The sequence below is a fragment of the Acomys minous genome (assembly GCF_964271855.1).
Source record: "Acomys minous genome assembly, chromosome: 9".
NCBI classification, from domain to species: Eukaryota; Metazoa; Chordata; class Mammalia; order Rodentia; family Muridae; genus Acomys; species Acomys minous.
Genome location: NC_140490.1, coordinates 55,527,903 through 55,545,676, shown reverse-complemented (window position 1 = coordinate 55,545,676; position 17,774 = coordinate 55,527,903). Strand labels below are relative to the sequence as shown.

The following is a 17,774-nucleotide window of genomic DNA, read 5'->3' as shown; positions in this document are numbered from 1 at the left end:
ACAAGCTCAGAAAAGGCTTTTTTCTTCCCTTTCTTTTCTCTTTTTCCTTTCTTTTCTTTCTTTCCTTTTTCCCTTCCTTCCTTCGTTCCTCCCCTCCCCCCAGACGGGGTTTCTCTGTGTATTGGCTGTGCTGGAGACCACGCTGGCCTCGAAATCACAGTGATCTGCCTGCCTCTGCCTCCAAAGTGCTGGGATTAAAAGCATGCGCCATCACACCTGGCTGAGAAAGGGCTTCTCTGAATTTATGAAATTTGCCTTTCTAAAATCTCAAATAAACAAACAGTCACCTGACTACTCCAAACATTCCTTTCCCTAATGGTCAGTAAGACCAAGAGAAGACCCATTTTGCAGAGGCTTCCCCTCACTTCATATCAATTTCTGGCTGCCCTCTTCAGCAGGAAGCACTCTCTTCTGCTAACTGTGCTAGGGGGCTGTACTGCCTTGTGAAAAATAACAGTAGTGTATCAAGTGACCCCACCTGAGATAGGGCCTCAAGTAGCCAAGGCTGTCCTCATACTCACTATGTAGCCAAGGATGGCCTTAAGTTCCTGACACTCTTGCCTTAGCCAGCCTCTGAGTGCTGTGCTGATGGCCAAGTACATGTGCTACATAGGGTAAATGGTTTTCCTTTAATTTTTCCAAAAGGTTACTGAAGGAGATGAGCACCCTTGCATAATTACTAAACCGCACTTAGCTAACAATGTCTTGATTTGTTTCATGTAAAAGAGAAACAAATTCTACCAGTCTATGTGTGAGCTTCAACACCACACAGCACCAACATCTCAGCCTAGAACTAGAGCAGATGAAAGCTGTGCTCTCAGCCCTTGATTCCAAGCAGGTAACTAGAGAGCAGCAAGAAGGTGCTAAGCACAGACTGGCGGCTACATGGTGCAGGAGAGGTCCTGAGCTCATGGATCTGTCATGGTGGGGAGGATGGATATACAGGAAAGGATTTAGCATGTCATCTGGGGACAGACGTATGCATTACGAATGCAAGGCGGAGAGTGTAGGAATGCCAAAAGGAGGAGTATGGGGAATGTCACAGAGGCCAAGCAAGGTCTGTTGATGCCTGAACAGAGATTTGCAGGAAACTTGAGAGAATGTCCTAGGGGCAGCAGCAAGTGCAAAGGCCCTGTGGTGAAAGTGTGCTTGGCACATCAGAGAAAGAGTGAGGAGGCAGTGTGGCCAGAACACAGTGGGGGGGGGCAGGGGGGAAGTGGTAGGGCATACAGACAGAGCAGGGGACCAATGCAGAGACTTCCAGGGAATGAGAATTCTGGCTTTTATCTTACATAAGATGAGAAGATTCTGAGCACAGTACAGATGAAAACTGACTTACATCTATGTGGAGACCAGCCTACAGGGAGGGAAGAGAAGAAGTGAAGCTGAGTCATGAAGCTACTAGAAGAAGCCACGAGAAGGATGTGATAGCGACATACGCCAGGGTGGGAGCTGCCACAGTGAAGTGGGCAGGATGTTCCTGCTTTACTCTCAGAGCTGAGCCAGTCTGGCGTTTGCTGTGGACAGGCTGCCTGGAGAGGCTCACAAGCATGCAGGGCAGCTGGATACAGAGTCCGGGATACTCAAGGGTGGGAGGAGGGTGTAGATCAGGCTGAAAACAAGTATGACATCACTAGCATATAGACGATATTTAAAGCTGGGATTCTGGGAGATCAGCAGTAAGCAAACATGAAGCTAGGGAGAGCAGGGGGAAGGAGGGAGACAGTGAAGGGGTGAAGACATAAGCAGAGGAAGGCAAAGTGTGACAGGGAAAGCCTTTCCTGATGTTGACTGAACCCTCAAGGCAGGAAAAAGTGTGCCCTCACCCTGCCTGAGGAGCTCCAGGAGCCAGGCCCAGCACCCCAGACTTCCCTAATTGTGGCCCTAACAGGCATTTTCTCAAGAGACAGGAGTGCCCAGACTCCACTCTCCTGAGCACCTCAGCTCAGCAGGAGGTACCCTTCCCCGGGGGCTAAGCAGATCTGTTACACTATAGCACCACAGCCTCTCTGGATTTGCTCCCTCAGGGCTTCACCGCCTCTGCTGAGAAGACTTCCTCTCAGGGTTATGTGGATCCTGGGCTCCTGAGTCTCAGGATACCCTTCCAATGGGACACTGTCCCACCTCAGAGCGGTGTGGTTCCTGGGAACCTGAGTCCCAGGACACCCTTTCATTGGAGCAGGAGCACTAACAAAGGAAGGCAGGCAAGAGAGGAAGGTTAGTAAGAAACAAGGATTTCAGCTAGGTGAGTAGTGATGTCAACTCTGAAAGCAGAATGGAGTTGGGAACTGAACTTCGGCTGTGCTGTGTTATGCAGAGGTGCCTGTCTTGACACCTTGGCATTCTGGTGAGTGGTCCAGATAGAGTGTGTCCTCAGAGTGGAACAGACGACACTTGACACTGTGATTATGAGCAAATAGACACAGAGGAGGCACAGGACACTCCAGTGATAAGTCAGTTGCAGAGCTTGAGAGATGGTTCAGCAGTTAAGTGCACTTGCTGTTCTTATAGAAGACCTGGGTTCAGTGGCCAGCACCAACCAAATGGCAACCAAATGGCTCACAGCCACCTTCAACTCCAGTTCCGATACCCTCTTCTAGCTCTGAAGGCTCCTATATACACACGGTGCACACACATACATGCTGGAGGTACATATATACACACATGTGCATGCACGTACACACAAAATAAATATTAAAAAATTAAAAGTAGCTGTTAGTCGGCTGTAAATAGGAACTGCTGAAGCAGACTAAGGAAGAGAACCTGTGTTGGAGGAAGGAACCAAGAGTGATGAGCCAGAAGAAAAGGTGGCTGCTGTTCTCAGATGCACGGAAGGTGGCACTCTGAGGGGCTGGATGGAGCTTGGCTGGCAGGGTGCTTGCCTAGCACACAGAGCCCTGGTGCCATCCGCAGCACTGAGGACGCCAGCACATGCCTGGAGTCCTAGCACTCAGGAGGTGAAGGCAGGAGGATCAGAAGTTCAAGGTCATCCTTAGCTACCACAGTGAGTTCAAGTTCACAGTGGGCTATATGAAATCCTGGGGGAAATGTTTGACAAAGTGACATCCTAAAGTTAAACTTGAATTTGGGAGTCAGAAAAGCCTGTGATCATGGGAGAGCCATGGACATTAAACCACTACACATTTTAGTTTACTCAACAATGAAGTAGAATTGATAATAAATGCTTTTTACTGTGTTAGCTTAGTTGACATTATAGCCTATAATCCCAGAAGCCAGGAGGCTGAGGAGAAAGGGTTAATGAGTTCCAGCTAGCCTGGGCTGCACAACCAAATCCTATCTCAAAAGTAGGTGGCGCACACCTTTAACCCAGCACTTGAGAGGCAGGGGCAGGTGGATTGTTGTGAGTTCAAGGCCAAGTTGGTCTACAAAGTGAGTACAGGATAGTCAAGGCTACACAGAGAAACCCTGTCTCGAAAAACCAAACCAAACAAAGTAAAACAAAACAAAAGGCAGGTGATGATTTCAATAAGTGAAGCCTATGAGCATGAGTATTTTAGTGATGGGCGTGGTGACACGGATCTGTAATCCCAGCACTCAGGAGGGAGAACAAGAGGATGAAGAATCTGAGGCTAGCCTGGGCTACAGAGCAAGTTCTAGTAAATAACTGAGACTGCTGATTGCACCCTACCGAACTCACCCATAAAAATTAAGTTAGAGAAAACAAGGCGACCTCCTTGTTTTCAGCACCAGATGACATGCTAAATCCTTTCCTGTCTTAGAGCTTTAAGATGCTTTAATCTGTAGAATAACAAGTGGGAGGGAGAAAAGAGAGCAGGACATGAGAGACAGCAAGGTAAGGTATCTGTTCTAAAACAAACAAAGAAGAGAACATCAACAGCACGCCCATGGTCTCCTTGCTGTGTCAATGGACACTGTTTTAGTAAGAGACCAAATGTGATGGTAAAACACAAATAAAAGAGAATATGAGGCTGCACAGATTAAAAACAAAACAAAACAAACAAAACAAAAAAACCAAAAAACCCACATGAGACCAGCAGTGCCATTATACATGCAAATGAAGCGGAGAAAAGCAGGGTCCAGACAACTGTACACAGCGTAAACTCAGAGCTTAGGAGGCTGGACCACAGGGGTCGCCACCGTCTTGAGGCCAGCTGGGCCCTGTCTTTACAACAAAACCAAACCAAAGCAAACCAAAACGAACAAGGGACTGAGTAGTGTGAGCAAGAACAACTGACCACTGTGAGGCAGAAAGCCAGCACTGCCAGGCTGCACAGAGCTGAACGCCATGGCAGGAGGGTGGGCAGAGAGAGGCATGCGGTGGTCAAGGTCCTGGCCCAGCCAGCCCTCAGTTCTAACCAGTCATCTCCTGGGCAGGCATTCACGCACGCTGCCAGCAGCTGAGACAGGGAGAAGATGGCTGCGTCTTCTAGAGGATTCTCATCATTGTGCTCCTTAGGACAAGCTTCTAGTAACCACGGCCTGTCCTCTAAAGGCATTTGGTCTTCAGTTACTGCTGCTGGGTTTACCTCAGTTTTTGTGTCAAAATGTAAATAAAAATTTAAAACGTAGGCATCCCATTCCTATCAAATGCCCCCCAATAGGTACCCCAACTTCTATCTCTAAGCATCCAGCTGTCACTCACTGAGCCACCTCTCCATTCTGCTATGCATGAGATGTCTATAGAGCCAAGTTCACCACAGTTAAAAAGCAACGGTTATTTTATGCAATTACATTCTTTTTGTTTTTCTTTTAAAGCTTCCTTGGCTGGTATGTACTATTGGTAAGTACATCCACAGCATAGCTCAAGCCTTAACACCAAAGAAAACATTTATCCTACCAAAGAAAACACTACTTATCTTTCTACCCTTCCCCTCTCTCTTTCTTTTTCATTTTTTTTTTCTCCCTTGAAACAGGGTCTGACTTTTATATCAGGCTGGCCTGTAACTCACTATGTACCCACAAGCTGGCTTGAAACTTCTGGCAATCCTCCTGCCTCAGCTTCCCAAATACTAAGATAACAGTTGTGAGTCACCATCTATGCCTGGCTTTCTCTTTGTCTTATTGAAAATATTCTTTGCTTTTCAATAATATAAAAATAAACTCACCATGCTTAACAAGAGAGATGGGTGAGAGAATACTCCCGAGCCACAGTTGGCTCTATGAGTAGGTAACCTGCAGGCTCCCTGTCCTCCTCACTGGAAAACCAAGGAACCCTGATTCCAAGGGGAAATCTCCTCACTCAAACTTGGTGAAATGTAGACGCCTATTCGGTAACTGGTGAGCAGGACACAAATACTGTGTCCTCAGAATGGGATGCCTGATGCTTGACCCTCAGGGAATGCCTTCTTGTGTCCCGAGAGAATCTCATTCTGTTTCTGGCTTTTGATGCCATCGGAGGAATTTGGCTCTAAAGCCTCTGCATACCCAGTCTGCCCAAGTGAGTAAGGTCTGTGTCTGCAGGGCTCTGAGACACCGACTGCACCCAGTCTCAACCATGGAGTCCAGGAGATAACTAGAGACAGGCCCAGATGTCCACAACTCATCACTCTTCATGTTCTACTTAGATTAAAAAAAATACTCCATGTTGAAGCTTGTTTTCATGGTTTTACACAAATGAAAGCAAACAACCCAACAGGTTTAAAATGTCAAGCTTTAAAAATAAAATCTGCTAAGGATTACAGCTGGAACCAGGTTAATTTTAAATCAACCTCAGTTTGCAGGGTCATCTTTGTACCCATTACAGCCACAGGGCTTAGCAAACTAGGTACCAAACCCTCATGTTGGAGGTCTCCAGAAGCTGCTTCTCCTGCTGCTAGTGGAGAACACGTTCCAAGGCCACTGCCCAGTTTCTCACGCCAACAACACACCCCGGCATGCTTGAGAGGCCGCATCCCAGTCACTAGAACATACTTCTTCCACTCAAGGCACCATGCTTTTGGTTCCGATTCTCAGTTACTGGCAATGCTTTCTGACATCATTAGGAAGCCTGCCAGCATCAGAGCTGCAGCCAGTCAAACAGCTGCTCGTCGTCTCCACGGCTTTAGTAACACGCCCAGGCTCAGAGTTCTTCTCAGCAGCCCAGCTGAGACTATCAGGGGTTGCCTAAGGGCTCCATGGGTACGCTGCTCTCCACACATGCACAAAGGACTGGTTTGGTCCTCAGCATGGATGCTCACCTGAGTCTCAGTGCTGGGGAGGCAGACACCGAGGATCCAGGTGGCCTGATGGTCAGCCAGCCTACCCTACCCCAAGAGCCTCAGGTCCCAGTGACAGACACTCTCTCAAGAGCTTTCGTGGACATCTAAGGAACAACACCCGAGTTGACCTCTGGCCTCCATGCACACACATGTGCACCTGACATACACACACAAACATACTACCTAAGCCAGGTGGTGCTGGCGCCTACCTTTAATCCCAGCACTTGGGAGGAAGAGACAGGTGAATCTCTGTCTACAGAGTGATTCCAGGACAGCCAGGCCTATTAGGGTTGTGGCAGTGTGAACAAACAAATAGTATACAAAAGCCTAATGTCAGTTCTTATTTTTTACTTTTTTTCCTGCCCTTCTACATGAAGAAATCAAATGTGATCTTGGGAGGTTTAGCCTTGTCAACCTCCTTCAGCATCAGAGTGCACATGACTCTATAAGACTCTAACAAAGGCTTCTTTCCTGCTTCCCTCCCAGGCTGGCTTTGTCCCCTCCCTCCCAGGCTGGTTCTGCTTGTCTCAGTCATCAGTCGTTATCCCCCCCTGGGCAAGCTACAAATTCGTAGTGTAGACACCCAAGGAGAAGCCTCGATGTTCTGATATGTTAACATTAAACAGCAACAACGAGTTTCTTTATGTTAAAGTCTAATATTAAAGAACACCAACAGGTTTTTTTTGTCAGCTACTTCTCATTAAAATATTCTGCTTAATGAAAAAACTGATAAAATATGAACACTTATAAAGGACACCGTCCACTTGAAAAAGAAATTCATTTCTTCCTGGTCATCATATATTTTCTTATGGATAAAAATTTAAATTTATTAAAGGTAAAAAGCATGAATTTTCTCCCATCCTAGAGGGCTTGTCTTGTGAGATGCTTGTACACACATCTCACTTTGGATACCAATGCCAAGAATGTCAGTGACTACACCAGGCAATCAGTGTCTGGGGCTGGCCTTCCTCTGCTAGTAAGCCCCAGGCAGGAGCTCTCCTCCCTGCCCCAGTAAGATCCAGGAGAGCACAGCTGGGTATGGGAATGTTAGAGATCCAGGCTGCAGGAGCAGCCAGACTTACAGCTCTGCAGCGCCTCCTCCAGGCCATCCTGCATCATGTCTCTGCACTTGGGAAGCATGTGCTCATTCGTTTCCTGGATCATATTCTTCAAGTTCTCAAGAACTCGCAATTCTCGAAGACCACGTTTTTCCTATTAAGAGAAAGTAAATGACTAGTATCTCACGTCTCAGCAGTGACTGGCTGTAGGTCCAAGTGGGTAGGCTTGTGATGCTGCTAAATTTTTACTACTGAATGCACACGCTTTATTCTGGGAGAAGAGGTCAAAACCTGGTGGCATTTTAATGATCAAACGCTTCAAGGGTTGCAGAAGGAGTAATATTTTTATAGTTGTGTTCAGGAACGGACAGGAGAAATGCTTACATGGGCACATAGTTCATTAGAAACAGCCCTTGCTGTGACTTTAACATTCATTTCATCATTCTTACTGTCATAATGCTTCCGTTACTGTGTGCTGCAGGTTTTATGACCGCCTTTTTCCTCCTCAAAATAACAATGGTGGTCAAAGTGATATACAGACACTTCACCATGCTGAGAAGTGAGCAGTGAAAGCCTGCTATCCTTAGGAAGGCCTGTGTTGGCCCGCAAGGCTGAAGACCTGCCCGGGAAGCAGGTTTCTACGCGGACATGAGTCTGCCCGTGAGCTGGAAATGTAGTCTAGTGAGCCTAAGGTGCGCGTGCTAAGAATGTGGTTAATGCCAGTGTCTGCTTCAGTAGGTGTGTGCAATCGTGGCCCATGCTAGGCAGAGGTGTCTGTGCAAGCAGCTAGGACACCTCTGTGCTCCTCTACTCAAGCAGCTTTGGGTCATTTATGGTTTCCAAACATTGTCATAGTTGTTGATGTGGAGGCCTACTCTCCCAGGAGCGAGGACTTTCGGCAGCTTCTGTCTAGTTTCTCTCCGGCCATTTCCTATACATCTCCCCTGTTCACTGCTTAGAACCCTCAGCTGTAATAGCACAGCCTCCCACACAGCCCCACGCCAAGTCCTGTGGGTTTCAATCACTGAACCTGTGTGGTCTCAATGTCCCATCAGAAGGGAAGTTCTACCACCTTCCCCATCCAGCTTGAGTGTGGGCTGGACTACTCAGCGGCTTCCGAAGCTCAGCACAGGGAAGTGAAGCACCTCACCCCATAGTGGAGGAAGCTGCAAGTGCTCTGTCCATCAAGCAATGCAGGGCTAACGTGTAGTGAAATCCTGAGGGCAGGAGCAGGGTGTGATGTGACCTGAGCTACCTTAGCCCCGTGTTTTCTCTGCCAAAGCCCATCAGCGCAGGCTAATCACAGGAAAAATCAGACCAACCAGGTGGGGAGGCTGTTCTTCAAACCCGTGCTGGTCAGGAAAGACAGGGGAAGCCTAGCAACTGTCACAAAGCACAGAGCAGCAGGGACATAATGAGATGCGAGGTGGTTCCCTGCAGTAGGTCCTGGAACATGAGGAACGTTATCATGGAAAAACTGGTAAAATCCAAGCAAACTCTGTTGTTTTATTAATTCCAACTTGTTAGTGCTGTTTCTTAGTTTTTACAAACATGGTAGAAGACATTAGAAGGAGAAAATGGGTTAGGGGTACATGAGAACACTGTAGAGAACACTGACAGTTTTCTGGAAATCTAAAATTAATATAAAACAAAATGTTAACTAAAACAGAAGGCTGCTAAGCTTGGCTGTAAAAAAAAATTTAACAAATTAGCTATAATGCTGAGGCTTTTGATGAGCTTTGAGCAATCTTCGTGAAGCAGCTGTGGCTAGTTTCGTATACTTTACACATTTTTCTGTAATGAAAAATTTAAAACTCATACAAAAGTTGAAAGAAGGACATGGTGCCCCTCGTCATCACCAAGCCCCAGCAACGCTCCACTCATGCTGACTTGTTTCCCCTACGAAACTCCATGCAGCACACATTCCCAGGGCATGTGAAACACAGCCTACGCAGTATAGCATTTTATTGTAAACATTTCAACACACGCCTTTATAAGATAGACACCTCCTTAGAACAAGACACGGAGCTGGAGAAGTGGCTCAGTGGCTGAGAGCATTTGTTGCTCTTCCAGAGGACCCAGGTTCAGTTTCCAGCACCCACAAGTGCTTCATACTCACCTGTCACTCCAGTGCCAGGGGAACCAGCATCCACTTCTGATCTCTGTGGACACATAGGCACCATGCACATGATGCACACAGAGAAAAGCACGTGCATACACATAGGGATAAAATAAGTAATCTTAAAAATTAAAAAGAAAAGATATAATCAGAGTCTCTCACACACAAAGGCCACAGCTCTTTAACATCATTAAATAGAGGTTGTGTTCACACTCCCTCAAATGTCCTGTAAGTGTTCTTTTCACCCACGCTTATTTGAATCAAAATATAAATAAGAGTCATACACTGCAGCTGGCTAATATGTTTTCAGTCTACAGATTGCTCCTCTATCACATTTTTCTTTGGTAATTCACTCAATCAGCGAGTCATCTGTTCTGCAGTTTCCCACAGTCTGTTTTAATGAATGACTCTCCATGGTGTAATTTAGCAGCCTTGGCTGTCTCTTCCCTTTCCTGTAAGTCAGCAGTTAGAACTAACTATGCAATCAGTTTGCATGAAGTTTTCAGAAGCGGATGTCCACTCTCTCAACAGGATGGGGGTGGTATTTCATTTTCATTTATTAATAGGGATACTCCTGAAAGAGAAGACTGCCTTTTGTCAGTGATTTGATTACTCTGAGCAACACTCATATAAGAATAGCAAAAAACCCTCACTCAACTCCCTTCCCTTATTTGCAAATTTAAAAAATAATGAGCGGGGAAGTGGTGGCGCATGCCTTTAATCCCAGAACTCAGGAGGCAGAGGCACAGGCAAGTGATTTCTGTGAGTTCAAGGCCAGCCTGGTCTACAGAGATCACTGTGCAGTCCAGGACAGCCAGGGCTACACAGAAAAACCCTGTCTTGAAAAAACAAAATATAAAAAATAAAAAATAAGTTGGCCTGGGCATGGTAGCACATGCCTACAAATCACAGCACTCGGGAAGTGGAGAGAGGAGGATTCTGTTCAAAGGCATCCTCAGCTGCAGTTCTAGGCCAGCCTGGGCTAAATGAGACAATATTCAGTGGTACTGTGAGTAGCAACACTAGTAAGCGTCCAAGGGCAATAGAAGGAGACTTTACACACATCCCACAGGTTTAAACACAGCTGAAATTTCTCAGTCGTTAGACACTCCATTGGTACTCAGGCTTTCCAAACGTGAGCTTTTACAGTGCTCTAGATTTTTGTTTTTGTTTTTTTGTTTGTTTGTTTTTTTCTAACTGGCTGTGATGGCTTCAGTGAGCTTTAACTTTCTTGATTAGGCTCTTCATTTTGGTATGACCATATGGCCACATTTCACCTGTACTTCCCTCTTAGCTTGGCATTAAGAGACAAAACTTAGAGTAGCTACAGGGTGGGCCACCAAGTCTAACCCCCAGGGAAAAAGGCAGGAAATATTCTTGTTTCGTTTTTGAGACAGGATTTACCTCTGTAGCCCAGGCTAGGCCAGAACTCATTATGAACAGGTTGGACCTGAACTCTGGATTCTCTTGTTTCTGCCGCCTCCCAAGTGCTGGGTTTACAGGTATGAGCTACCTGGTTTACGAAATTATTCATATAGAAAAGTTACATGTTGAGGTCATACTGACCAAATTCAAATTGCTTTTATCTATTCAGTTTCTTTCCAGTTTCTACAATTACTCAGTTCCCTTTTCTTTCACTTAATCAAATACTCAATATGGTCACTAAAAACTAAAATGTTTTAAAAGGATTTTTTGTTCTGAAGGTGTATTACACTACAAATGTATAATCAAATCACTGTCTGTCTGTCTAAGGCAAGGCCTTGCTATGTAGCCCAGGCTGTCCTGGACCTCACAATCCTCCTGTGTCTACTTCCTGACTCTGGGACTACAGACATCATCTCCACACCAGCCAAGCTGTTGTACTCAGTGCTACTTATATAATGTCTGAGTAACACTATCACCACTCAGAGACTCAGATGAAGTTCTTTATGTGTGACTTGATTTTTGAGACTGCTCTTTGAAATTCAGTATTGCTTCAAATTACATAAAATATTTACATGGCTTCAAAATTATATCTGTAAAATAATATGTATCTGGAGAAGCCTAGCTTTTCTCCCTATCCTGGCTTATACTTTCCCATTCAATACTTTTTTTTTAATGTATTTAACCATTTGTTCAAGTATAAGGACATATATATCTTGATGTGCAGGTCTGTCTAGACTCATGTGTTTAACACACACACACACACACACACACACACACACACACCTGAGTATATATGAATAGTTTTAAATTATTTTAAAAACAGAATGGGATATAGAGATGTTTCATTCATGAGTAAGGGTTATAAGCACAAGGCTGGAGAGATGGCTTGGTGGTTAAGAGTGCTTGCTGTTCTTCCAGAAGATAGAGCTCAGTTGCCAGCACCCACACTGGGTGGCTCACGCCTCCCCCACATTTCCCACACTCCCACCCTGTAATTCCAGCTGCAGGGCACTGCACGCCCTCTTCTGGCCACCGCAGGAACTGTATGCACTTGTCTAGGCACACATACACATAATTAAAAAAGAAAACCCTTACCAAAACTCAAAAGCACACCTGTAATGTATATAGCTCTCTGCATGGTCTACTTATGCCCTTTTCTGGTACTTTCTGAATGACTCAGATGCTTTGAAATTATGATGAGGTTTTAACTCCTGATAAACCCATACAAAGTTGAAAACATAAATAAAGGTGTATTTAATCCTCCTGCCGCCATCAAACATCCTATCTTAGCAACACAATGGCCCTCAGCTTAGGTTTTTCCTCAAACCATCTTGCAGCTGACCTGGAGCTTCCTTTGCTACCTGCACAGCAAGATAGGACTGGTCCTCAGATCACTAGACTGAGAAAAGATTCAACCCAAAACATTCCTATGGTGGTTAGTGCTCAGTGTGCTTTGCATACACACCTCTTCAATAGCAAACAACACTAAGCGGAAATCTCTGTTTTTTAAAATGTATGTGTGCTTGTGAGTATACAGACACGTGTGCAGCCAGCTCTAGAGGCCAGAAGAGTGCACTGGATGCCCTGGAGCTGGAGTCGTGGACACTTGTGAGCTACCTGGTGTGGACGCTGGGGACTGGAAGATAAGAATGTGCTCAGAGTCATCTCTCTAGCCCAGAAAACTGTATTTTGAAGCTGGCAACCTGGTTCTCTGGGCTGATAATGCTAGTGCTCTGATTACCATCCCATGAAGGGGACGCCTCCTCTCCTACCTCAAGGCACTTAGGTCTTGTTTTGTTTTGTTTTCTGTAGTCTTTCCTTCCTCAGGATGGACTCTGAAATTCTGCTGCTACTCATGAGGCGGTCACTGAGGAAAGACAGCCTACTTCTCACAGGTCTCCCCATCTCCCTTCTAACTCTCATATCCCACACTCTGCCCACAGAGGCATTACCCGCTCTTCTCCCCACCTCACCCCCCCTCCATCTCTTTTTTGTTTGTTTGTTTGCTGGACACAAGGTCTTCTATAGCCCTGGCTTCAAACTCCCTGGGTAGCAGCAGCTGCCTTAAGCTCTGAGCCTCCTGCTTCTCCCTCCCAGTGCTGAGGTCACAGGCCTGCAGTACCATAGCCAGCTAGCTATGCTGCCTAGCATTAAGTTTATGACTAACATAAGTTTATGACTAAACACGTAAAAAAATATACATAGAAAGCCAGGGCTACATGGAGAAATCCTGTCTCAAAAAACACCACCACCACCACCACCACCATCATCATCGCCATCATCACCAGGAGAGGTAGCACACACCTTTAATCCCAGCACTTGGGAGACAGAGGCAGGCAGACCTCTGAGTTAGAGGCCAGCCTGGTCTACAAGTTCCAGGATGGCCAGGAAAACACAGAGAAACCCTGTCTCAAAAAAATCATAAGTATATCTACATAGATATTACATTTTCATTTATTTACTGGTGAGATGAAACTTACATGCCATGGGGGGGTGTGCGTGCGTGTGTGTGTGTGTGTGTGTGTGTGTGTGTGTGTGTGTGTGCGCGCGCGCGCGCGCTTGCATGTGTGTATGGCACACAGACATCTGTGTAGTCCAGAGGGCAACTTGAAGGAGTCAATTCTCTCCTTCCACCACATGAGTTCCAGGGATCAAACTCAAGGCTTGGCAGCAAACACCTGGACCCACTATGACACCTTGTGCCCACACTAAGTGCACTTTAATGCTGGTAGGAAAGAGTCTTGCTAACTCTGTCTGACATGCACTCTGACGGGCAAGGCTTCCTCAGGAAAGATCACCTGCACAACATTCCCGGAGCCCCGCGCAGCCCTAATTGTGTGTCTGTCATCTCTGCAGCGAGGGTGCAGATGGGCCAGATACAAAGCCCACTGCCATTGCTCCTTTGTTTTCTAGCATAACACAGACAAATCTGCTAACACTTGGATTTTCTTCCCTTCACAAAGGGCCTATTCATTCAGCCTGGATTTTTCCCCCTATAAAGTCCAAGGTGGTTTTAGGGTTTTTTTTCCCCCTTTCAGAAATGGTCTGAAACATCGGCTACTCCGGGTTAATCTTCCCAGAAAGTAGTACATACTTCAGTATGAGTCCAATAACAATTTCAGGAGATTTTCCTGAATTCTCTTTTGTTCTTTTTGGTGCTTTTTTCCTCCACGGGCTTGTCACAGTCTTGGGTCATCTATACTCGTGACCAACATGCATTCCTTCCTTTTGAGTCCCCTTCTTGTCAATGTTACATTTTTTCAGTCTAATTTTAGGACCATTTTGTCCATTCATTCCTGGGCTTTGTTTAATTCTCACTTCCAAAAAAATTTTTTAAATTTTATTTTCTCTAGTCAGCATAATGCCTCATGCCTTTAATCCTAGCACTCTGGAGGCAGAGGCAGGCGGATCTCTGAGTTTGAGGCCAGCCTGGTCTACAAAGCAATTTCCAGGATAGCTAAGGCTACATAGAGAAACCCGGTCTTGAAAAAAAAACAAAATAAAACAAACAAACAAAAAAAAACCCAAAAATTTTATTTTCCCAAATTCTTTCTATCACTTTTTTACTGTTTCATTTTATCCAATCATCTGGACAGTTTTCTGCTTCTGACTTACAGGTTTTCTATACCTTTCTTCTGCCCCTAAGCTTGTTAGTACTGCAGGCTAAGATCTCTACCCATCCTGTGTCATCTCTTCTTACTTCTACAAGGACTGTTACTCTGCTGCATCCTCCAAGGCCTCGGCCTCCATTCAATTCTCAGTGGAGTTTGTTTTCCTCTGTTGTGCAAGAGGGATGGTAGCAGCTTCTGACTTAAGGACTTGACCACCCTTCATTCAAGTCTTCGGATCCTATAGCTTCTCCTCAGTGTGGCCTTGACCTCCATGCTCACTCTGTGGAGGTGGAGCCTGTGGTTCCATCTGCTGGGCTCTGCTGTTCTCCAAATGGCCTATCAGGGTTTCCAAAAAGGCCTGATGGGAATTTTGAGGGGCCTGGAGGGTCTACAGCACTCGGGGTCTTCCCACGCCCCTCTGCTGTGCCTCCACTTCATCTGGCCTTTCTGGTGTCACTGAAGCCTCTAGGCTATGGGTGACTTGGCCACTTGTTATTCTGGAACTCTCTCACCACTTGGCTTTATTTTTGCTGTTGCTTGTTCTCACAAACAAGATTTGAGGAGGAAAAAAAACTAGGCCATTAAAAATGATGCCACTAATGCTGCTGTTTCCACATGGCATTGGAACTGGGAAGAATCAAGTTTAGGGGAAATATTTCAGTCCTTACAGTAAATCAACGTCTTCATTATTAGGCAGAGGAATATTCCCTCAATGCAGAAAGAAAGGCATCTAAGGTAAAAGAGCAGAGCTCTGTAGACAGGACACGGGCTCCTCTTCGTCCATGAGAGACTTGGCGGGAGGTGGGGTGGGGTGGGGGTCAGGGTAACAGGATCCCAGGAGATACAGCCGAACAACTGACTGGCAATCACTCTCTAGCCAGTGGGTTGTTGTTACGTATTTTTCTGTTTCTTTCTAGGTTGATGCCTGCTTTCTCTCTCCCTCCCTGCCATTCCTTCTTTCTTGTTTTTGAAGACAGGGTCTCACAGAACCAGGCTGGCCTCACTAAGGGGCTAATGATGACTCTAAACTCCTTATCCTTCTGCATCCCACATCCTGTGTTGTTGTTGTTGTTGTTGAGAACAGGTCTCATGTAGGCTAGATTAACCCTGAATTTGCTTTGTGGGAGAGGATGGCCTTGAACATCCGATCCTCATGCAGTCCTGGGGACCAAGTACATGCTGGGCAAGAGCCAAGTGAGCTACACTCCTGGCTTGGTCCACTAATGATAAAAATTAGCTTAAACAATGAGGACCATGGAAGTGGCCTATCTTTCACTTGGTGCTATAAATGGTCTCTTCTCCGAGATTACTAGCCTGATAAATGCTTGTTTTTAACGTGACATATGTGACTGAGGAGTCTATCTACCTCAATCACAAAAGGGAAAGCTATAGTAACATGTGTGCACTAAAGGTCCATCTTATTCCCAGGGTAAAAATCCCTGGAACGATACCTAGCATCAGTAAGACAATGACGTGTAACCTCCCATAAGACTATATAGACTTTAATTCCTTAATTCTTCAAGTTGAAATTAATAGCAAGTCCTATGTAACATGCTTAAAACAATGCCTAGCAGTCAATGCTAGTAATTATTAATAATATTATAGTAACAGTAATGTTTATAATAGAGACGTAACTTTATGACATTAGAGGAAAAAAGGCCAACAACTATAGTTTATATTCATCTTTCAATCACAACACTAGCTAGCCCCAGAGAGCTAAAGGTTAGGACACTATGAAATTCTACTTGGTGCTGTCTTTACGGCACCAAGTCGTATCTCATTGAACGGGTCATATCTCATTTGAATTTATTTATTTGTCTTCCTAAGACAGAGTTTCACTATATATTCCATGCTGGCCTTGAACTCAAATCAATCGTCCTGCCTTGCTTCCAAGTTCTGGGATTACAGAGTGTACCACCATATCCGCCACCCAGTTTCAATGCCTGTCAACACAATTCCTTCCAGTTCCTGCCACACTTGGAGGGCTCTTCATGTTCCAATTCTCTGTCTGCCCCTAGGACCTATTGTTCTCTCTCTGCTCAAACGTCACGCCTCCTGCTAAGCTCCTGGAGGACCGGCCTGCTTATTTATCACGCCACGGCAGGGCAGCTCCTGATCTGCAGCTGCTGCTCCTGGTACACGTTCGGAAGCTTCCTGGCTGCACAGCTTATTCCTCACTCACTTTCACACGTCTGGTAAGACGGACACTTCTCGTCGTTCTTTCTTCCACGTTACCAGCACTCGCACTGTCTGCGATAGTCCCGCGCCTCTAACAGAGGCTGCCTGCTTCCTGCCTGCCCTCTCTTTTATAGATATACAGTACAGATACAGTGACTGAGGCTCTGTAAGGGCAATGTGCCAAGGAGGTAGAGGCTGGAAGCAGCTGACATCATGGAGCTACCATGCCAGCCCTGGACTTTCCAAGTCTGTCACAGGACTAAGTAAGAAAAACAAGCCCTTATTGCGGCCTGCTTTCCATGTATCTGTGACTAGCAGCTAAACACATTCCACTGATATGCCTGGGTGTTTGGTAAGTACTCAGGAAAGCATTGAAGGGAGTATGCAAGCCCTTCCTAATAACACAAAGGATTACCCACCCTACAGGCCCCTCACAAACCTGTTTCTCTACCCCTCCCATTAGAGAAACCATGATGTCTCACCTACAGCTAGCAACACAATGACTCAGAAGGCAATGCCTCTCCCTGGGAAACTGCCACACGGCTCCTCACTGCAAGCGCTGGAGTGGGAATGTGCCCAGAGGAGGCTGCTAACCTCCCTAAGCTTTACCCTCAATGTGCACCGGAATTCAGGGAGAAGCTGTATAGCGTTAGGAGAAAGGCTGCAAACTGCTCTTACACACCAAGGAAAACGGAGCTTGTCACAGTCTACCAGCACTCGAGGAATTTTGAGAAATGCTGCCACCATGTGGCATTTACTCCCCCTTTTGTAGAAAGAGTTAGAGCTTTTCTTCAGCTCTTCTAAATGAACTCCAGCTGAGTGAGAGAAGACTTTTGTGAAGGCTGGTTCTGCTGTGTCCTTCCTGACTGAGATAGCACCCTGGACGAAGACCAGTGCTACTGAGCACGCCGACAGTCTGTGCAACCGCTGTAAATGGAGCAGCACTCTCCAGTCTCTGACTGTCTTCAGCCTTTCTTTTTCTTTATATGTATTTTTATTTCATATGTTTGAGTGTATACCTGTATGTTGTTAGCAGGTGCACCATGTGCATTCCTGGTACACATAGAACCAGGAGAGAGCATTAGGTCCCTTAGAACTGGAGTTACAGACAGCTGTGAGCCACCATATGGATGCTAGAACCTGAACCTGGGTCCTCTGCAAGAGCAGTAAAACCTATTTACAGCTAAAGCTCATGCACGCACAC

General features: G+C 45.8%; 1 protein-coding gene across 3 annotated transcripts in view; it reads right to left on the bottom strand.

The window, feature by feature from the left end:
- Positions 1-17,774, bottom strand: part of BLOC1S5 (biogenesis of lysosomal organelles complex 1 subunit 5) — a 51,490-nt gene that overhangs the window by 25,892 nt on the left and 7,824 nt on the right. For all 3 annotated transcript variants that reach the window (XR_014781722.1, XR_014781723.1, XM_084795098.1), the window contains exon 3: positions 7,262-7,391. Coding sequence is in view for 1 of the 3 variants with exons in the window: in XM_084795098.1 (XP_084651224.1) it covers positions 7,262-7,391 (130 nt within the window). In the remaining 2 variants the exon portion in view is untranslated. The remainder of the gene's footprint in view (positions 1-7,261; positions 7,392-17,774) is intronic.